Below are 22,948 nucleotides of genomic sequence, written 5' to 3'. Positions count from 1 at the left end.
AGTCAAAGACTACCTGTATTTCCCAGGCTTTTTAACCATACTCTGATCTTTTCATATTTTAATTCATATTGTTTTAGATGTTGACTATTGATATTCATCAACTTACATTTAGTGATATTTTGAAGTTATAACAGCACTGAAAAATGTGACTTATGGGTGACTTTTTTTTTAACACTTACGATAGTTGCAGCTTTCCCGTGATCATGTGATTAAAATTCAGATGCTTGGAAATGGGTTCATATTTATGACAGGTCATATGACGTCCTCTGACAAGCAAAATCAACGGGGAAGCCAGATTCACTTAACAATCCTGTTACTAATTTAACAACCGCAATGATTCACTTAAAAACTGTTACAAGACAGGCTGCAAAATGAGGCAAAACCTCACTTAAAAAAAATATCTCACTTGGCAATCATTAATTTAGAGCTCAGTTGTGGTGTAAGTCAAGAACTGCCCCTTTGCTGCTGCCCAGTTTGATGGTGTCTTATTTGTTTTCCTTTTTGGTGTGTTTATTGTAAACCACCCAGATAAGCTTCACCTATTGTGAGGTTTAAAAATGTTTAGAAAAGAAAGGGAAGGGGAAGGGAGAGGAGGGGAAGGGAGGGAAGATTTAATTCATTGAATTCTGGGACATATGGCCCTTGCCCATCCTTGTTGTCCACCAATTTTCACCAACATCTGGATGAAGGAAGGCTCCTCCAGAGATTGGGTTTCTTTGCAAAGGGCAGTAAAGCACGAGCAATCCAATATCATCATCCTCTTGTTTATGACCTTAAGTAGGTGAAGAGGTGTAAGGTTAATAAAGAAGAGGGCCTGGACACATAAGCAAATATTGAACAACTTGATTTGTGAACTTCTTGCTTTCTTTCTGATGCAAATTGCGGTTGCTTCAGTCAGGGTATTGCTTAGAAAGAAAGATTTCAAATGCTTAGGCCCATCTACCACAAGGAAATAAATGCAGGAGTAGGGAGCCCGATGATGGTGATGACGACGACTACGATGATTGAAAGCACCGTGGAGTGGAACTGATCAAAGGCAGGGTGATGACTCGAGAGAGAGGTAAGTGTGGACAGGCGTGACTCCTTCAGAGAATGCCAGCTGCTTTGAGCACAGAGAGTGAGTGTCTCGGTGCTTTTCTCTCCATATATGGTAAAATGATACACAGGGGTTTTTCACTAGGCTGTGAAGGCAGACGCCTGCTTCCACACCACACAGACAGTGGGAAAGGACTCCAGAGTGCACAGACGCAAGGATTCCCTGGCTAACCGCACGCCCCCTTCTCTTCCAGCAGAATACCTGGTTACCCATTCATACATGGATATGATTCTCCATCCCAGCTCCAGAGGCTGCTACTAATTATCTGCCTGTAAGTACACCTCCCTCCCCCCTTTTTTTGTCCCAAAGAATCTTTGAACCAATCAATGAACCTTGAGAGGTTTTGCTGTAATTAACAAAGCCTGTGCTGTGAGGTTGGACAGGACAGAAAAACCCTAAGTGTATTCAAATAGGGAATGATTGTCCTTTTTTAAAAACTCCAGGCAGGGGGCTGGTGACAGGGCAGGAGTTAATGTGTTTCTTCTTTATCTTCGGAGAAATTGCTCTTTTCTGCTTGTGACAAGTTAACCAAGGGATTTCTTAGCATGTCATTGTGCACTAGGACAATTTTTTTAGGGCAGATGCTATGCTGAATAAGCCCCAGAGAAGATCACAAAACAAGTGACATCTTGGTTTATTTGTCTTCCTGGAAATATATCCTGTTCCCTACAAGAACAAAGACTCCTGTTAGATTTTCCAGTTGCAGAAGCACAGAAAACAAAGGGAGTCTTGCCTGTTTGCTTTCTCACGATCTCTGTATTACACACCAGAAAAATTATAGCATTCCCAATTTCATATGAACACGGAGCAAAGTTTTCCCCCCCATTGACCCTTTGACAGCTGTACTATTTCTTCTGTAGAACATACGAATACATGATATATGTGACAGTCAACACCCATTTCATGTTTTGTGAGTTGTTTACATATTTATTTCATTGTTAAGTAGGCATCCAGAATGTTTTATGTCTCTTTCCACCATAGTAGGTGATTGCCACTGCATTTTCCTTTTTATTCAGAATAACCTTGGATTACTACACATGACATTCAAAATCATCTCTGAAGGCTGTTAAAAGAAATTATTATTTGGCTTATCATTCATTATATTTCTTTAGTATCCCCTTTCTCCCAAAGCAAGATAAATTTTGGGCAGAGCTTGAAGATTTGAAATTCAGGCTATCAAAAGGACTTCATGCTCCAGTTAAATCTGCTTAAAAATGTAATCAGTGCATTTACTCTCATTGATTTCAATTACATATTGTTACAATTTACTTCTGCTAGGTTGTATTATGGCAATAGAAAAAGCTTCTACAGTACTTTCCTCATTTGTTTAGCACACAGGTATCAAACTCAATTATATCATGTGATATATCGTGCTGTATCGTGATATTTTTGCCTTTGCGGAGCTGGGATAGGCGTGGCCTGTGCATGATGCATCTGGCCTGCAGGCCGCCAGTTTGACAGGCCTGGACTCTAGCATTTATAAGGAGATTTATTTGAGTTCAAAATTATAATAATACCAATAGCAATATTTTATAAAGAGTTGTGCTTTCAAAAATGGCCTTAATATAGTTCGACTATGTCTTCTGAACTAAACGAACGTGTAGACACCACTTAGGGATACTTTCAGATAGAAAAACTGGATTCTCTCCTATAGTTTGAAACTCAACACTGAATTTAGAGAAGAAAAATTATAGCAGCTTGTCCTCCGCAGCCTTAGAAAGCATCTGTGCCTCATGCCAAGCTCTTGTTGCTGATTAAAACTAGGACTTTCAATGTATTGCATGAGAAGGAAAAGTGCACATTCTAAACATTCCCCATGTTAAATAACCCAGTATGAGCTGGCCTGCATTCTACCAGATTGAATAAATCACCATAGACTTATAAAACAACCCATGCACTCCAAAGAAAGCAGGGTCAGGACCTCTTAAAATGAGGTCTCTTTTTTCCTGTTGTGTAGAGTTGACAAATCTTTAATATGTTTAGTCTTTCTTTCTTTTTCTTTATGGGAGAAGGAAGCTAATTGTGTAAAGAGGAAGGAAGAAGAACGAATGTGCCTGAGTTCTTTCTAGAAGTCTCTGGCCAATTTGGTGACTGCCAAGATAATAATCCTTTGATATCCTTTGGTGCGTGTTTTTTTCAGTTTGTATTTCTTTTCCAAAAGCTGATAGAGGGATGAGAGAGATACCAAATCTCAGACATTAATAGAGTTTTACTTTAACCAGGCTTATGTCATACTACTGTATTGTTTAAATCGAGCTCATTATTTGACAGAGTTCATAGTTTACATTCTCAGCTAAATCTAAGCAAAATACATTATGGTTTAGCTAAATAATGTATAACTTGAACCTCTGTAGGCATATGATTAAGAAATGGAGAGAAATAGAAATCTCATACTGTAAATGACTGAAAAAAAAGCCTAAAGTGTCTATAAGAATGATCACATGTTGACATCAGTCTATTGCCAACTATAAACATTTACACTTTCCAAGTTAGTCATACCCTCTTAGTATAATATATTTTTCCAATGGATGATGGTAAAATTTTATACCACTATAAGGGTTGGTTGGTGGCCAAATACAGGATCAACAATAATTGAAATAGGCTCTTTTTCTCTGAGCCAGGCACAAAAATAATTTTTTTTCCGAAGCTAACTTGATATTTCCTAACAACAGAATTCTTCAACTGAATCTCACTTATCTATTTAGATTGCAACATTGATAATGTCTCAGTAATTCTTTTATATTGCCCAATTGCCTTCCTTCGTTTCTTGTTTTGAAAATTTGGAGACGGGGACAGGGGGTCAGTACGATGAAAGTGAAATGGGAATTCAATGACACTGGTGGTTGCTGACATAATTTACACTCTCAGGAGATTCAAAGTTCTCGTTTGATACACTTTAAACTGTGAATGTAGCATAACTCGTTTGTCTTCCAATAAAACTGATTTCACTGTAAAAGAAGTTGGTTAATAGGTAGACAGACATGGTAAATCGCTTTTTTCTTCTGATGCAGGTTCAGGGAAAGTGAGATGATCCTTCCAACTGATGGATATTACAACTTGTACATTAAAGGTATGCCTCCTGCACTCTTGGCCTTAGTATATTTGTTGTGTTGGAAGGAATATCCTTCTGGGTTCAGTTCCAAGTGGGGAAGAAAGACACTGGAAACATGGAGGCTGTTTGGAAAGATGGTTTAATGGTGGACAGGACCACTTGGCTTGGAGCTCCAAAGTGAAAAGGACGATCACATGCTTCAAGGTGAAGGAAAAGAGAAGGAAGGGCCAAGATGCTGAGAGACCCTTATATACCCTCTGTTTGGCCCCACCTTAGTGTTTCCTGTTTCTGTGCAAGAAATGTATCCCATTGACTGTCAGACTCCCAGGGGCGGGGGTCTTAGCTAACTTTGTAGGCTTTGTCTGGACCACATGGCTTCACCTGAGTGCTGGCTGATCAATTTTCCCAGGCCAGGTGGTGACATGGGCAGAGGCCTTTGTTATGTAGAATACTCTGGTCTAGGCCTTAATGGCCCACCCATTAACAAAGGTGGGGGTGAGCTTCTGCTTCTGAGTTTCTACTTCTCTTTTTAGGGGAAATATCCTGCCTTTTAAATATTTCCTAGGATATTTCATTTTTCTAGGAGAGAGGTGGGTGCTAACGTCCTACAGTTGAATGACAAAAATTTGTTTGCTAGTAGGAACTTTATAGATATCACTGTGAAGCCAATAATATTTTTTACATCCTTTGAGCTCTTTAACATTTTTTTCTTTTTACCCAAAATGGGAAAGAAGGACACCAGTTGCCAGACTAGAATTATTTATATATTTTGTACATACATACATACACCATATATAGCATCCCATCTTGTAAAATATAACTGTAGGAAGGTCATAGCAATAATAGAACCAAATGGTACAAAACTCACAATTCCCAATCCATGAAAGCATAGAATTCAACCTCACTTTATCTTAATTCTAAACCTTCATGGTTTTTCAGAAGGCTAAAAGGGTTCCATATTCTACAATTCAGGGGCTGCTACAGAGAATGCATACTTCTTAGTCCCCACTAGATGGCAACCTTATTAAGGGAAGGGATCTGGAGTTGCCCAGCCTGACAGAACAGGCAGAGGAGCTGTGGTGGTGCAGTGGTTAGAATTTAGTATTGCAGGCTAATTGAGCTCACTGCCAGGAGTTCGATCCTTACCGGCTCAAGGTTGACTTGGCCTTCCATCCTTCCAAGGTCGGTAAGATGAGGACACAGATTGTTGGGGGCAATATTATCTGTAAACTGCTTAGAGAGGGCTGTAAAGCACTATGAAGCAGTATATAAGTCTAAATGCTATTGTTATTGCTATACCTCCAGGGATAGCCTCATTCCATCTACGCCTTTAAAGGTAATAACCAACATCTTGAATTACATCCAAAAATAAAATGGAAGCCACTGCAGTTCACACAGCAAAAATGTAACATGGGCAAACTGAAGGATGCTTAACACTGTGCCAATGGTAATTTCTGGGTGATCTTCAAGAACAAATTCTAGAACTCTTTGTAAAAGTCCCACTGGGAAGTAACCAGGACCTTTCAGTCCAGGAATGGGTGTTACTGGCATACAAGACAAATCTGTTCAAAGCCTCATCACCACCACTGGCCACAGCTGCAACCTGTCCTCATCAAACAGGAACCTCAAATCAGAAGGGTCCCCAAATTATTCACCAGCTCTGACTATGGAAGTAGTACTCTGTTCAGAGTAAAAGATAATGCACTCCATCCAGAGGAAAGGATGAAGTGTTTGTTTCTCATCCATTGATTTTCTTTTCCCATTACTCCCCCAAAATCATCTGTGTGAGACCTGGAAAAGTGTTTAGTGTAAAGGATTTCTTATTAGCCTAGTACAGGGGTAGGGAAACTTGGGTCTTTTATCACTTATGGACTTCAACTCCAGAATTCCTGAGTGAGCCATAAAAGGTTCCCCATCCCTGGCCTACTGGTTTTTCAGTTGTGGGGGAAATCAATTTTTGACTTGAATGGGATTGTTTAATATACAATTGTAGGACATATGGGGAACCATTTATGGCTCACTCAGGAATTCTGGGAGTTGAAGTCCATAAGTGATAAAAGAGCCAAGTTTCCCTACCCCTGGCCTAGTAGAATATTAATATTTCATTCTTCAATTATTATTTTGTTTCCAGTTGAGCATGACCAAGTTCAACTGAAAACAACTCAATGTTAAAGGAATTTGTTTGGTCCATAAGGTACCCAAGCCAAAAACAAAACAATACCTTGAATATTTCTTTTAAATCTTGTTAGAATCTTGACAGATAGTATTTGATAATATTGAACAAAATTGAAAATTTCTCTATAAAATGTAGAAAGATTACAAAGATAAAACATTGCCTTAAAATAGTGAATATCTAGGAAAAATAATTCATTGCTACAAGGCAGTAGGGGATGCCAACATTAAGTTAAAGTGTTATGAACTATGCTTATGAATTGTTAAGAAAATTTATGACATATAAAAATTAAACTTAAATGTATGCTAAAGAAATTATATTTCAAGTGCATAATCAGTGATCCACAAAATTTGCAGCAGCACAGTTTCCTAAAAGTACATGAACAATCCCTGTCATAAGTAAAATTAATGATCATGTTATTGTTAGGGTTGGGTAATTTTAAATAATGTTATTTTAATCTAAAAAGACTCAGAAGTTTTCAAACTTTACAATCCAGAAACTATCCAAAGTGAACTTCTGCAGGCAAATTAAGAAACTGAGCCCACATGAGTTTTTTCAGCATATCCATACTGCCTGCACAAACTTGATCAGGAAGTATTATTATTATTTGTATTATTAATATTATTATTAGCTTTTGCCTCCTCAATGGGGTTCCCCATCCAAAGTTTGTAAACAAAATCTTGGATTAAGAAATTACTTCATAAACAATATTTTTAATCAAACAATTCTATTTTACCTGTTACTTGTGTTCCTTTCTTCTTTGTGTAGAATTGTGATTATGATTGAAAAATAAATGAGAATTCTTAGAGGAAGAATATTAAATTTTCACAACGTGATGATAGAAATGCTTTTTCCAATTACTAGAAGTGAGATGAAAAATGATCTGTTTCTCTATAGTTTAATAGAGACATTATAAATATCTCCACAATTTTTGAAACTATAACACAAGTGTTTTCCAAATATTTTTGGTTGATTGGAAATCTCCATTTGGAAACTCCAATTCTTTGTGGATTTATGTTTGAAGACTTTTTTTGAGAGAAATACCTAAATTTTACTTCAGGAAAGAAAACAAAATAAAGTATAAAAACATGGGACATGGATAGAAATCTTTTTTTAATATGTATTTGTGGAACAAATGTCTACATGGGAAACATTTTAGATGTAATTATAATTAATTGTGGAGACCTATCATAACCCAAGTAGATAATTTTTAAAATAGTTACAATAATGTATTTCATGTACCTGAATATTGCAGAAAAATAGTGGACTATGACATGTTGTGGACTAGGATATGCTGATTGTGTTTCATTTGAATTTTCCTATTTGAAAAAAAAAATCCCTTCTGGAATCTTTTGTGGTATCATTAGCAAATTCATTTCTGAACATCTTTTATTCCTGCTCTTTACCTCCTGGCATTGTTAAGTGTGATACTTATAGAATACATGATTGAAATATACAAAGGTATGCAAAATATGGATAAAGTGGACAAGGTGAAGCTATTTTCCTCTTCCCAAAATTCTAGGACCAGAGGTCACCTAACAAAATTGAGCCCTGGAATTTTCTGCCATGGTATAGTGTTAACTTCAAAAATTTGTTCTACCATTTCATGGAAATCCTGTAAATTAATTGCTGTTAGTTTTGATGGTAGTCTGACTATCCCAGAGGTCCTTCTACAGACAGACTAGGGGACTTTCCTGTGTAGTTGGTTGGCAGTTGTGAGAACAGATTGCTGGACTAGATGGGCCAGGGGTCTGATCCAGCAGGGCTTTGCTTCAGTCTGAAGAAACTGCACAACATTGAGGAGAAGAACCATGTTCCCCATGTTCATTGGGAAGCTGCTTTACAAAAAGAGCGACCCTGAACAATGGAAAAACAAATATTTTGATACAAGGTAGTAAATCCTAGAGATCTGATCAGTGGTGGGGTTCAAATTTTTTTACTACCGGTTCTGTGGGCATGGCTTGGAGGGTGTGATGTGGCTTGGTGGGAATGGCTTGGTAGGCATGGCAGGGGAAAGATAGTGCAAAATCCCCATTCCCTCCTCACCCCACTAACCAGCTTTCCAGCTCCATTCTCCCATGCAGGGCAACAAAAGATGTAGCCAATCAGCTGGGACTTGGGAGGCAGAGAATAGATGGGGTGGGGCCAATCAGAGGTGGTATTGCCGGTTCTCCAAACTACTCAAAATTTCCGCTACTGGTTCTCCAGAACTGGTCAGAACCTGCTGAATACCACCTCTGGATCTGATTTGCTGGCTGACTGTCAGGTTCAGTGTACCTGTGGATAGTTCTATTGTTAGGTAAATGGATCTTTCAGGAAGACAACAGAACTGCTAAGTCCATTGCAATGGAGATGGAATTTTGAGGTCATCAATTGATATAGGATGGAATGTTGGGGTTTCTCTATGTTGTAATTCCCTTTTAAAGGCTGGTCTTGGAATAGGCTGTGGGCAGGTGAGATGAGGCTAACTATTCTTTGGTCTAGAAAAGCTTGCATTGGTATTTGTCTGGGGATAAGGAGGGTCCATTTCCGTCTGATGGAGATTAGGCAAAGAGATGAACTGAATTTGACTTTAGTTATAGCCAAAAGACAAAAGGGGAAATTGGTGCAGTCTCCATTTTGTTTCTTAGGTTTGTCTCCTACAGACACTGCTGATGTTCTTATGTTCATAAGATGAATGCTTGATTTAAAGAAGGACCTAGATGTGGCAGGCTTTGGGGGAAAAATGATAGACTGCCCATTAACATCTTGGAGCATTTCAATACAACTCTATTCTGATTACTTGAAATAGAAATTGGTGAACTAACCATGTAGTAATAACTATAATCTACTTCATAATACATTAAAATGTGGTCTCACATAAACAAGTTTTTATTACGTCCTGTTACTTCAGAACTAGTTAATAGAATATGTGATAGAGCCAGTGAGATTGCCCAAAATATATCCAAATACAAAGCCAGAATGTTAGAAATGTAAACAAAAAGACGGAACATTTTTCCAAATGTGGTGGCAATGCCCAAAAGCTAAAAAAAAATTGGATGAGGATACAAAGATGGTTACAAGAAATTACTGAACACCAAATAGAATTTAAACCTGAAAGATTTTTATTAGGAATAGTTAAAGGGAAATTTAGCAAACAAATCCAATACATCATTTTACACATAATAACAGTGGCGAGGATAGTGTCTGCACAGGGCTGGAAGACAGAAAAGATACCATCCAGAGAGAACTTGATAAAAAAAAAAAATACTGGACTGTGCTGAGATGGATAAACTTATAGTGGAATTAAAAGGCAAGAATGAATCGAAATATTATGTGATTTGAGATAGATGGTATAAATCTATCTCAAACAGAATAAGAATTAATGTATAGGAATAATGTAAATAAATTACTAATGACAAAATACTGTTAACAATGTAAATAGAGATATGCAAAAAATAAATAAAATATAATATGTGATAGAATGTCTATATTTTTTGTATATATCACTTTAAAAATCCCGTCAGGTGGGTCAGGATGATAGAGAGTGATTGGCCCAAAGTCACCCAGCTGCTTTAATGGCTAAGGAAGATTTGAACTCACAGTCTCCTGCTTTCTAGTCTGGTGCCTTAACTACTAGACTAAACTGACTCTCAGTTAATGTTCATGCACAAGCTTTTCTTCTCTCTCCCCCCCTCCCCTCTCTCTCCCTCCCTCCCTCTCAAAAGAAACCCTGATGTATTCTCATGATTACTTTATGCATGTGAACAAACTTCCTGCGCATCTTGCAAATATTAACCATGATAGAAGATTTTCAACAATGACTAGGAAAGTTGCTCCACTGAAGTGGCTTGCTTTGAACATCATTCTGTATGACAGGCCTAGGAACATTAGAAGCCCTATCAATGTGCTCTGAACCCTTGATTGACAGGAGCAATCCAAGTTGATAGAATGAAAGTGACCATTTCCCATTATCTGCAATTGAACAATGGGATGGAATGATGGATCTTCTGCCTGCAGGTTTTTGAGCCAAGAAAGAACCATTCCAAACATTTTTTCAGGTTGAATACAAAATAGCAAATATACAACATTTTTCCCTTAAAAAAAAAAAAGCCATTCTGTGGTGAAAATCAGCAGGAATCCTGTACAGGCTTCCTTATCCTGCTAGTGACTGTTCAAAGATCCACAGAGAATGCTTGCAAATATGTGTAAACTTCAAAGGTCTGCTTGATTATCAGGCATGATCAAAACAAGTGGTGGATCTACAAACACTGCCCATACTGGGCTATGTTTATACTGGGAGAAGATCTAACAACATTGCTTAATCACCAGGGTTAATTTTACATGACAGATGGAGAGTTTCTAAAGTTAGGAGGCTGGTCATGCAATGATGCCATTTAACCTGATATTTGCTCCTGATATTATTCTCCCCATGAAAACAAAAATATATGGCTTTCCCAGTTCATCTTGTTTCCCCTACAGGAAATAGGAGTCTTGTGCTCATACTCAAAGCAGAGAGGATATTGCGCTATACAGTTTGCCATCTGTATACTGATAGGCTATTATATTTTGGGAAGCTTAAATTATCCTTACTGTATTTATCACACAAAAGGAGCTCTGGTGAAGATACTATCCTGGAGTTAGCAAGCTGTCAATTCACAAGCTCATCTTCTTTTCCTATCAGAACATGATGGTGATGATGATAATTGTAATAATAATAATGAATTTATATGCTGTCCCCTTTCAGTGACTTTGGATAGTTTGTAAATTGTTAAACACATTTAAAAACAAAGAAATAACACAAAAAGACCCCCCAAACCCCCAACCTCACAACACAACAAACCCCCCCCCCCCCCCCCCCCCCCCCCCCCAAGTCCCCCCCCTGCCAACCCCTCACAAAGCCAAAAGCCAAAATGACCCCCCCCCCCCCCCCCCCCCCCCCCCAAGTCTCACTCAAAAACCCCGGGGCCACGGGGGCCCCCCCCCCCCCCCCCGCACCAAAAGAGAAAGCAAAGAAAGAAAAATAAGAAAAGAGGGGTCAATCATCCTCACCAAAGACTTGGTTGAAGAGCCACGTCTTCAGGGCCCTTTGAAATACCAAGAGGGTAGGGACAAGTGGAATCTGGGTGGAAACCTGGTTCCAGAGAGCAGGTACAACCAATGGTGCAATTCAACCGGAGTAACAACCGGTTTGGTGAGCTTGCACTTTGCCTGAACCGGTCTGAACCGGTAGAATCCCACCCCTGGGTACAATTACAGAAGGCACACATCTGAGGTCCTGATAGGTAGCCTTGTTTAATGGAAAGAACCCAGAGCGTGCCAACCAGAGGTGGTATTCAGCAGGTTCTGACCAGTTCTGGAGAACCAGTAGTGGAAATTTGGAGTAGTTCGGAGAACTGGCAAATAGCACCTCTGATTGGAGATTTTACAGTATCCTTCCCCTGCCATGCTCACCAAGCCACGCCCACAGAACTGGTAGTAAAAAAAAATTGAATCCCACCACTGGTGCCAACTCCTTGAACCAGCGAGGCAAATACTTTGGGAGACAGGTGGTGTCTCAGGATAAAAGGCCTTATGCCAAATAGGGCTTTACAGGCAGTGACCAGCACCTGGAATTGCACCTGGAAGCTCATTGGCAACCAGTGCAGCTTGTGAAGCAGAGGGGTTTCATAGGCATTTCCAAGACATGCACATCACTGCCTATTCTGTTGCATTCCGGACTCACAGAAGCTTTTGTGTTACAGTAGTCAAACCATGAGGTGATAAGGGCATGTCTGAAGGCTCCTTTCATATGTCCTCCTGAGGCCCCTAGAAGGAATTGTGGAAAATAAAGTAATCATCTCCGCCTCTTCATCCTCCTCCTCCTCCCTGCTGATGTTCCACCCATTTTGAACTTAACCCTTCTCATCTTTTTGTCGACAGCCTGATCAAATCCCTGACGCCAAAATGACCGAACGTTTTGATTGCCACTATTGTAAGGAGACGCTGTTTGGCAAGAAATACATTCTGAAGGAGGACAGTCCCTACTGCATCAAATGCTATGAGAGCTTGTACTCCAACACCTGTGAGGAGTGTAAGAAGCCAATCGGCTGTGATTGTAAGGTAGGCTGCCCTGGCCTAAACTTCCTTACTTGCCATCAGTAAGTCTCTCCAAAAGGTTGCCCAAAGCAGGGATGGGATTCTACCAGTTCGCACCTATTTGGTAGAACCGGTTGTTAACATTCTAAGCAGTTCAGAGAACTGATTGTTAGAAGAAATTACTGGCCTAATCCTGTAAGGAAGGCAGGAAGGAAACATTCTGGTGTTGCTTACAGAAACTGCCTCTCCGTTAACCCTTATTACATTCTTGGCAGGACTAGACTTCATGTCTCAGGAACTTCTCTGGAGTTTTTTCCCCTCCTTTGCTGGTACTTTGCTTGTGTGGAGTGACCGTTTAAAGTTACAATGGCACTGAAAAAAGTGACCTATGACAATTTTTCACACTTATGACTGTTGCAGCACCCCCACATCATGAAAGGCCAGGCGAGGAGATGCGTGCCTCGATGTGAGTGATATTGAGTTGGCCATGTCCAGGCAATAACATGGGCACCAAGCCACGCCCACCAACTAAGCCACGCCTAAGCCATGCCCATAGAACCGGTTGTTAAAAATTTTGAATCCCACCCCTGGCCCAAGGATTCTACCCATGTCAAGGGGTGCAAGAAAGATTTTCCCTGCCAATGGCTCTGGTTAATTGGGACTTTTCAAAACAGCCAAAGCAGAGCTTCCTTATAACAATTGGCCCATATGTTGTTCTTCTCTTGTCCTGAGATAAGCAATCTTTCTGTTTGACTTTATTTTTCCTTTTGATACGTTCTGCTTTTTTTCTTATCTATATCAAAACAAATACCATGAAAACCAGAAGTGCTGCTGTATTTGAGGGAACCCACTCTCAAGTACTGTACCCATCCTAGCCTGGGCAAAATGCTTGAATGACCCCTCAACTTAAAGGCACAAGGAATCAACTTGATTGTGAGGACAGAGGTGGGATAAAAGGAAAGAATACAACCCTTTAATAAAAGCAACAAAGACTTGTTTGTCCCCATTCATAAAAGTAAGCAAGTAACAAATAGGCCTTTTTTCCTTCCCTTCTTTTTATAAAATGTTAAAAATTGTATAACTAAAAAATCTAAATTGCAAAAATATATTACAGATAGTCCTTGATTTATGACTGTATTTGAGCCAGAATTATGGTTGTTAATTGTTGCAGCCATTCAGTGGGTGAGCAGGCCTGATTTGATCAAATTGTTGGCAGTGGTTGCTAAGCAAATACCATGGCCGTTTAAGCAAATGCCACAGCTGTTAAATGAAGTCATGATTGTACCCAATGGGTGCTTTTTGCTGAAAACTGGAAGTAAATGGCAAAAGCCAACAAAAATTGCAGATGTGACTACCAGATGCTGCAAATGTTGATAAAAGTGAGCTGATCACCAAGTGCCCAAAATAAACTAATATGATTAATTAATTTATTAGTTTAATTTATTTTAGACTTCATGGGGGTAGGGGCAGCCAGCAGAAGCAAAGCCAAAAAGCCAAAAAAAGAAAGGTTAGTATGTGGAAATTCCTAAAGCTGACAAACTGTTTCTTCCCAGAATTCCTTCTAAGTAACCTTGTGTGTATTGACATTCCTGAATCCCTTTGCTTTCAAGCCTTCAAGATATCTAAGAGCAAGGAATTAGTTGGATTTTTCAACTCAGATAGAGGGATTGGGGAAGCTTAGTGCTACCTGATCTCTCCTGCACTACAGGCCCTTCTGCAAGGGCAAATAAGTGAGTCATGAAAGATGCTGGGCCCCTTCCTCTCACCCTTAATTGAGTGAACAATTAAGAAAATATTTGTTAGTAATGGGGGAATATAGGTGAAAAATTGTGTACTCACACATGCTTGTTTATGCATTGACTTGTGCATTGTGTTGATGTCCTAACTACAATGGGAGAGAATGACCAAGCAGAGGTGTGCTATACTGATGGTTATACAGTATTAACTCTCCAGTAACTCCCAGAAATGATATACAATAGATCAGTATTTCTCAAACTTATATCTTGAAGATGTGTGGACTTCAACTCCCAGAATGGCTATCTGGGGAATTCTGGGAGTTGAATTCCACACATTTTAAAGCTGCTAAATTTGAGAAACGTTTCAGTAGACAGTACTCTGTAAAATTACTGAAAAGTAATAAGTATGTGAGTTCTCTTGATGATACATGATTTGAGTGCCTGGTACAACTCTGCTTATGTGCAGCAAACAAGCTTGGCATATAGGTTTCTCATTATATCTTTTTAATAATCCCTTAATTGCAACTTTAAGATCCCATTCTTGCATTAAATGATAAATAATATCAAAGGTTTGATGTTATTTATTTAGATGTAATAGATAGATAGATAGATAGATAGACAGATAGATAAATCCGGAGGAAAACAGATTTATATATGCTTAATTCCCCAAAGGTCAACAGCTGTCGTATTTTATGGTTTGTTTTCCACTCAGTTTAGCAGGAAAAAAAAAAAAAAAAGATGCATACAGGAAGGTATGTGGGGTTGAATCTGAAATAAAATTCCATGAGAAATAAAAAAAGAAAAGTTTTCAGCAGCCCAGTTCTATGTTATGTATTCATTTGATTAGTCTGAATATTAGTAAATTGCAAGCCATCTTGTAGAGTAGGGCTTTTCTAATATGGGAATTGGCTTTATCAGAGATATCAAAGCATATGATAGCATTTTTTCCTAGTCCAGACAACATTTTGGCTTTTAGTCCCAGTACATCCAAATAGTTTTTAACACTTATTGGGTGTTTACAAAGAGGAAAAACAAATGAGAATATGCTGCATGCTCCACTTTTTCAAATGAACTCATAATATACACTGAAATACTTTCTATTATTAGGAATGATGCTGATAAATTTCTGTGAGTAAATTGACCAATTTGTTCAGATTGCTCAGGATTGTATAGAGTATAGTTCTTTGTTTGAAAGTCTTCTCTGTAAATATGTCTTTGATATAGGGGTTTGTTTGTTTATTATCCCACCTTTATATTATTTGTATAAATACCCCAGCGCAGTGAACATAACTATTACTCCTTCCTTTTCCTACTTTCCCCCATAACAACAACAACCCTGTGAAGTGAAGTGAGTTGGGCTGAGAGAGAGAATCTGGCCCAAAGTCACCCAGTCAGTTTTCATTCTAAGGCAGGGGTAGAACTCATAGTCTCCTGGTTTCTACCTTGGTGCTTTAACCACTAGACCAAAAAGCAATCTTGAAATGGATTTTAGGTAAAGAACCCTAAGAAAGAGAGCAAGGAAAATCTTGAAGTTGGCATCAAGAGTGAATAGACCTAGTAGCAAATGCAGGAGTACCCTGGTCCCAGTTTTCTCTGCTCCAGTGAGATGCATAGAATTGCATCCAAAATGTGTTTGTATGTGTGTATAGCCATCTATCTCACAACAGTGACTCTAGACAGCATATAAGGATACAGATCCAGTCTGGGTTGGTCACCAGGACCAGAGGTTTAAACTTCTGAGCTTTAGGATTTGTGCTGGAGCCCATCCTCAGGGAACTTGTCTCTAGCAGAGTGTATGCTTTGGATTACTCTTTGTGTGGTATTTATATGATTCCTGGTTGTGTGTGGCTTTTTAGTTGTTGATCAGGGTGTTGATGGCTGGCTATTAAATCATTAGCTGTTTCCTTGTGTTACCAAGCCTTCAACTCCTAAGTATTTGATAAGCTGGCAATAAATCAGTACTCATGTGATTGACAGGCATCAAATACTTCCCTGGCTATTTTTCTGCACTACTCGTCCAACAATCTTGGTGGCTTCAAAATTGAATGTATCTCTTTGTTAATTGCAATAGAAGTTACCAATGAGTTTCGGTCTCCTCATCTGACTGTTCGCTTGTGCTCTTGCAATCTGGTGGCTAGCTTCCTCCCCATCTGTCCTACATTGTCACAGGGGCAATCCATGCAGGGGATCCAGTAGATTACATTGGAAGTATTGAAGTCCTGGTGACCAATCCAGACTGGATCCTGCGACATTATCCTGGGACACGTATATTCACCTTCATTCATACAAGGATACAACTCTGGACAGACTACAAAGATACTGCATATAGTGCAAGGATTAAACATGGAAAAATGTCAGTGCATATTTTTTTTAATGGAAAAAGGTGGCAAAGGGCCATTCACATAAGCTGTGTTTATTAAAAGGATAGCAACAATGCCTTATTCAAAGAATTTTTAAAAAATCAATTCTAACTGGCAAACTAGAGATTAAATTTAGATGGATTCAAACATCATACCTGGTCACATGTTTTCCATTAGTTGTTAGTCCTCATGTACAATACTGTGGTCAATTTGGCCCAAGGTTATAGAATATTTCTTCACATGGGCTTATGTGGTTTGGGATCACTACAGGACCTGTCCTACAAGGATCGTCATTGGCATGAAACCTGCTTCCATTGCTTCCAGTGCAAGAACTCCTTGGTGGACAAACCTTTTGCTGCAAAGGAAGAGCACCTCCTTTGTACCGAATGTTACTCAAATGAATACTCCTCCAAGTGTAACGAGTGCAAAAAGACCATCATGCCAGGTTAGACCTTGTCCGCTCTGGAGACACAATGGGGCTTTCGTGAAATACTTTCTAAAACCAGAGGAAGGTGCTTTATCAAGACTTTAATCTGCCTTCCAATGATCTGGTAGAAATGTGTTCTTCAGCCAGCATAGAACATTTTTCATTCAGGACAGTCAAGCTAAAATGGGGGTTGGGGGAGAGCTGCACTGGATGTCTTTTGAATGGTCAAGAACCACAGTGGTAGGCTGATGCTGCAGAGAAGGCAGAGTGGCAGCATATATATTGTAGGTACAGTCAGAAGGTTTTTCTGTTTCTTTTTATGGAGTTAGGGCCTCTAACTAGGTTCTACATTATCCTCCTTTCAGTCTTCCTTAATTAACAATATTGCCATATTGCTATTACAACAAAGGATGAATTATGAAACAGTTTTTCATGTTTGTTAATTTTAAAAGGGTAGTTCATAGATCCTTCATCCAACAAAAATCAGTTCCTGTTCCTCAAAAAGAAGTAAAAAACCCCAAGATTTTAACAGCTGTGTTTCAACCAACTATGGTTGACGACCAACCATGATGTCCTAGCTCCATTGTGTGAATTCATTCAATATTTGGAGTCAATTAGAAATACAACTCTACAATGCCCAGGGTTGCCATATGTAGATTGCAATAACACAAACAGCCACTAGGTGGCAGAAAAAAACTCATCTCTTTCCTTGCCATCTAGTGGCCACTTGTGATAGCAATATCTGTTGTGATGTCTGAAGGACACCAAATTAGGGAGGATTATTCTTCAGAGGGCTTATTTTTAGTATTCAGGATCTGAGAAATTAAAGATTATAGGGTGACATTATTCCTGACTAAGTTTTGGTAACCTACCCAGATTCTTCCCTTTTACTAACTGGAAAATGGAATAGGTAGAAATGAAACATATTGGAATCTCTATGTTTTTGTGCTATAACAACTTAAAGGGTAGTCCTGGATTTATTCTTCTCATAGGGACACGGAAGATGGAATATAAGGGAAGCAGCTGGCATGAGACCTGTTTTATCTGCCATCGGTGCCAACAGCCCATCGGAACAAAGAGTTTTATTCCCAAGGACAATCAGAATTTCTGTGTGCCCTGCTATGAGAAGCAATTTGCTATGCAGTGTGTACAATGCAAGAAGGTAAAGTTTATTATGGTATGAAATGTTATGCTCTGAAATATGTATTTTGTCTACCTCTCCTCTTTATCCAAGCCAATTATTCCAAGATATTGTCCTACCATAACTTGCCCTTTCTTTTGTTGAATCTGATACTGAAAGATAAATTGTTCTAAAATAAAACCTTTCTTATCAATGACATAATTGTGGAAGAGGAATCAGACCGGAGGAAGGAACAGGGAGAAAACTCTGCCTTTGCTGTGCTCAGTTATTCATTACAACCACAGTACAGGGCAGTATCTCTCAATCTTGGTAACTTTGGATGAATTTCAACCCAGAATTTCCTAGCCAGGATGTCTGGCTGGAGAATTCTGGGTGTTAAAGTCCACCAGTTTTGGGACTTGAAGTCCACACAGAGACTCATGAACTGTGAGAAAGAAATCTCTCTTGAGGTTTATCTGTACTTTAACATTTATGTTGCAGTTGCCTGAATTCTGTAGTGAGTGTTTGAATCAGATAAGGAGTTTGTTAGTGCATTGTTCACTCAGCTGCTGCAAATTTTCTTCCTGCTTGCATCTAACCATAACACACACGTTCTGGCAATATTAGGTCTCTGTTATGTTGGCTTTATCTTGCATCTAAACCTTAAATTGTCTTGGGCTAGATTATAGTTCAAGTAAGTAGGATTTTCTTATTACTATGCCATCTGAAGTTAGCTTTAGAGTATATAAAACCTGTTGAGTTTTGTGATACCTTGATACAGCGAGAATTCAGATGCTCGGACTGAAAGTCAATGGTGGAACATGGGGATAAATAAGGATGGCAAATTTCTTGCCAGAAGACTTTTTATGACTACCCAGGAATTGGTACAGAATAATATAATTTGATAGAGAAAAGACATCACTTTCTCTGAGTCAATTGATAAAGAGGAAGTCAAATCTGGTACTTGAAAACTGGCCTCAGGATGATTGTTAAAATGGATAGTTATTGGAGCCACTTAGAACTTCAAACCATTCAACAGCCACGAACCTTTCCAACTTACTATCTATGCTACATTTACATTATGATCTTAGTGATCCACAGAAAAAAATTAGCTGAGTTTCAGTGGCAAAATGTTTATAGGACACTTAGACAAAGATCATGTGTCTGTCCAATTCTATAGATCTATTGCTATTCTAGTATAAAGTCTGGAATATTATTTGATTCTCTTGTACATAAGGATACAAAGTCAGTGCTGATCTTTCTCATTCACCACTATTACATTAAATAGAATAATTCAATCCGTCTAAGGCATGAGTCCACAAATTCTCGAGCCCATTGACCTACTCATGAAGTTTCAGATTATTGACATCCCCCCAAACATTTATTATATGAAAATAATTTAAGAAATACTGTTTTAATAGAACCATGAATAACAATGAAGAGCCGCATCAAGCTTTGAGGGTCAATACTGATTCCCTTGGAGAAATCTGTTGGGTTGGGAACTTGGTTTGGGAATAGAAATTACCTTGGGGAGAAAATGGAAAGTGTAACATGTGTATATGTGTATGTTTTGAGGAGAGGGAAGGTGTTGCCTTCTTGTGCTTGTAAACTTGAAAACTTCTCTTGAATAGAAACCTATGGATTAGTTGGACATTGGACAATATCTTAAAATATTAGGAGCTACTGCTCAAGATTACTTTGCTCTTTCTAAAACATTTGCATTTTATTTAAGTTAAAGAACATGAATGACACATAGTAAATAAAAAATGAACTCTTCCCTTTCTTTCCTCCCCTCCGGTTCCTATTTTAAATAAACAGCCAATCACTACTGGAGGAATTACTTACCGAGAGCAGCCATGGCACAAAGAGTGTTTTGTGTGTATTGGATGCAAAAAACAGCTATCTGGACAACGTTTCACTTCCCGAGATGAGTTTGCATATTGTCTAAATTGCTTTTGTAGCCTCTATGCCAAGAAGTGTGCAGGATGCACTAACCCAATTAGTGGTAAGTACTTTGATAAGTGCCTTTATTTTTTAGACACAATCTTTCTGGGTCCATCGTTCAAAAATATCCAACGTTAAAATATTTTGCTTCATTCTAGAATTGCAAATTTAAGTATCTTTTTGCTCGATTGTAAACTTTAATTGCTTTTAGTTACCTCAGGTGTCCATTTTTTTTTAAAAAAAAAGGCATTTTCCCATAAGGATTTTTTTTTTAAAAATAATTAATTCCAAAAGGGATTGAGGGAAATGTACCTGGTTCTGTAAAACATGTTGATCCAAATGTTCCTAATAGCTGGAAAGCAGTTAACAAGCAATTTTCAAAAATGTAATATGGAAGTTTGCAAACTAAAAGCTGCCCACTGCAGTTTGAGCAAGCTGTCTATTCCCTTGTCTCCCAAACTCTGAAACTGGTGGAGGTTGCTGTCATGCATTCTTCTCACAATAAGCAACTGTCTTAGACTCTAGAGCTGATGTGTCAAACTCAATTTCATTGAGGGCCGCATCAGGGCTGTGGTTGACCTCAGGGGGGCTGGGGGGGGTATGTCTAACTGGGTAGGTGTGGCCAACTGGGTGGGCATGGCCAGCTTGATGCCACTCCCCAAACAGCTGGCATGTTTCCTCTTCGCATTGGGTAGACCGGGCTGAAGCCATGCTGGCCTGATGTTTTCTCTTTGCATTGGATAGACTGGACCTGAAGCCATGCAGGCTGGCCCCTTACATTTTCCAGAATGGTCCCACAGGCCGGATCCGATCGCATTGCAGGCCAGATCTGGACCACGGGCCTGGTGCTTGACACCCCTGCTCTGGAGCAACTATGGACAATCTCAAGTCCTCTCTCATCTAGAGAATTATTGAATATCCAGTCTACTTATTGGCTATTCATTCCAATGCAATCATTGGCTCTGCTTTTGGGAGCCATCTTCAGTCTGCTATTTCCTTCTTGGAAGTCATGGTCAAACATATCTGGGAAATATTAGGTCAAAAAAGGTTGTTTCATAACCCTAGATCTAGTTCCAACTACTTCACACTGATGTGCCTCACTTTTTTTCTCATGCCATCTTTTTTCAGGGCTTGGTGGTACCAAGTATATTTCTTTTGAGGAACGGCAATGGCACAACGATTGTTTCAACTGCAAGAAATGTTCCCTATCGTTGGTGGGCCGTGGTTTCCTCACAGAAAGAGACGACATCCTGTGTCCCGAATGTGGGAAAGATATTTAAAAGATGAAAAGCATTTTTGGAAAAAAAATGTATTTACATGTTTTCTAATATACATAATGATGTGCATGATTTTTGATCAAAAGTGCAGAATTTTTTTCTCAGCAATAGTTAACACTAGCTCTTTTTGGGTGCTAGGCCTCAACACAATATAGTAATATATACAAAGGAAACAGAGCCATGATTGCTGGTTACACCTGCAATTTTATTGTACATTAGAGCTCATCCTTCGGACCTCAGCCTCCCTTCATAGAGCGGATTTGAGAGCATCTACTCAAGTTTGATCAATTAGGTGGTAGAATCTAGCCAACATCAGTTGATCTTGAAAAACAAGCAAGTTCAGATTTGTTTAATATTTGGACAGGAAACTACCAGAAATTCCAAGGCTATAGATTTCACTGAGAATTAAAATATTTTTTTAAAGGCAGCGGTAAGCCACTTTGGCATTGAGGAAAAAAGTTCATCTCCATTAAGTCACCAAGGAATTGATCTCATTTGAAATAGACTTTTTTTACTCACATTCACTTGAAAGCAAGTAAAAACATCACTGGAATATATTCCAGATGTTATGGAGCAATTAAAGCAGGGTTTCAAATTGTGCAGAGGTCTTAGAGCTCAACTGAGAGATTGGGAATAAAAAGGTTTGGTCTGGATAATGAAGCCTGGCAAACAGGGAGAACTTGTGTAGGCATTAAATGTGAGCCTTCCTCTCCTTTTAGACTGTAGAAACGTATTGGAGTAGATGTAACAGAGAAAAGGTAAATCTTTTTCTATCAGTTATCAAGCAATACTTATTCCTAAATGCAAAACATTAGATAATATCACTATAATCTTCTCTTTGTCAGATACAATAAGAGAATTTCTGGAGAATTACAACTGCCACTGATTAGTGTTGGTGGAGGAAGAATCAATATTTAAACTTCCCAGTTCACAAATGTATAGATGATAATAATGTAGGTTAATTTAGATACAGATCAGTAATACTATATTTGTGCCATATCTTAAAAAGATTGGTTAAAGAATATGATTTTCTTCATCAGCATTTGGAGCTGTTCCCATTTCCAAACACATGAATTTGTTTCCAAATAAATGCCCAAGTTTGGTGGATGCAAATATACAATACATTATTTCAGGATGTTGCAAGATCGTTGCACAAAATACAGTTTTTACTCCTAACAAATTTTTGAAATTTCATTGCACCTTAGAGATTGCAAAGTAATAAATGTATTTCTAGCAAAGTGTTGTATTTTTGTGAATTTTAATAAATGTTTGTTAGCCATTAAGGTAAAGCTTGAGTAGACTCTTTAAAAATATGAATCTACATAAAAAGAGGAACTGTTGATTTCTAAAAGAAGCCCAATTTTCAGAAACCAATATAAAATCAAAGCATTTTATATTGGTTTCACCATTACGAACTGTCTCATAAAATATGGGACATCGTTAACTACTTCATATGGAGGTAACGAATTGCCCTACCTTCCTGAAATAGAGCATAATGCAAATTTACCTTCCATTCTATTTCTTGTGCTCTTGTAGTTGTGATAATGCATTATCTATTTGCTGCATTTCCTTATTTGTGTAGACCTTGATCACAACAGCCATTTGTCTACAGATGATTCAGTGTGTAAGACAAATCTACTCAAGGTAATGTTTTACAGGCATGATATTCCGCTCTGAAAAAAAAATCGGGGCCGGCCAAGAGACCC

The 22,948-nt window shown here is 38.6% G+C and overlaps 1 protein-coding gene across 5 annotated transcripts; it reads left to right on the top strand.

The window, feature by feature from the left end:
* Nucleotides 1-707: 707 nt before the first annotated feature.
* Nucleotides 708-22,525, top strand: FHL2 (four and a half LIM domains 2). 5 transcript variants are annotated; one of them, XM_087967199.1, is made up of 9 exons: nt 839-1,060; nt 1,290-1,367; nt 4,108-4,166; nt 12,223-12,402; nt 13,202-13,393; nt 16,745-16,919; nt 17,894-18,063; nt 19,840-20,026; nt 21,094-22,525. In XM_087967199.1, the coding sequence occupies exons 6-9, from the start codon at nt 16,913-16,915 to the stop codon at nt 21,243-21,245; spliced, it is 516 nt and encodes a 171-aa protein (XP_087823325.1). In that variant the 5' UTR covers nt 839-1,060; nt 1,290-1,367; nt 4,108-4,166; nt 12,223-12,402; nt 13,202-13,393; nt 16,745-16,912; the 3' UTR covers nt 21,246-22,525. The 5 variants fall into 5 exon arrangements, with proteins under 5 accessions (XP_026522549.2, XP_087823321.1, XP_087823325.1 ...); XM_026666764.2 differs by lacking the exon at nt 13,202-13,393 and having other exon boundaries at nt 708-1,060; XM_087967195.1 differs by lacking the exon at nt 13,202-13,393 and having other exon boundaries at nt 835-1,060; nt 1,293-1,367.
* Nucleotides 22,526-22,948: the final 423 nt, after the last annotated feature.

The sequence above is a fragment of the Notechis scutatus genome, chromosome 5 (assembly GCF_049901735.1).
Source record: "Notechis scutatus isolate UNSWTSFEM ecotype Mainland chromosome 5, rNotScu1.2, whole genome shotgun sequence".
NCBI classification, from domain to species: domain Eukaryota; kingdom Metazoa; phylum Chordata; class Lepidosauria; order Squamata; family Elapidae; genus Notechis; species Notechis scutatus.
The sequence above is the reverse complement of the archived record's forward strand: the minus strand, read 5'-3'. Positions and strand labels throughout refer to the sequence as shown.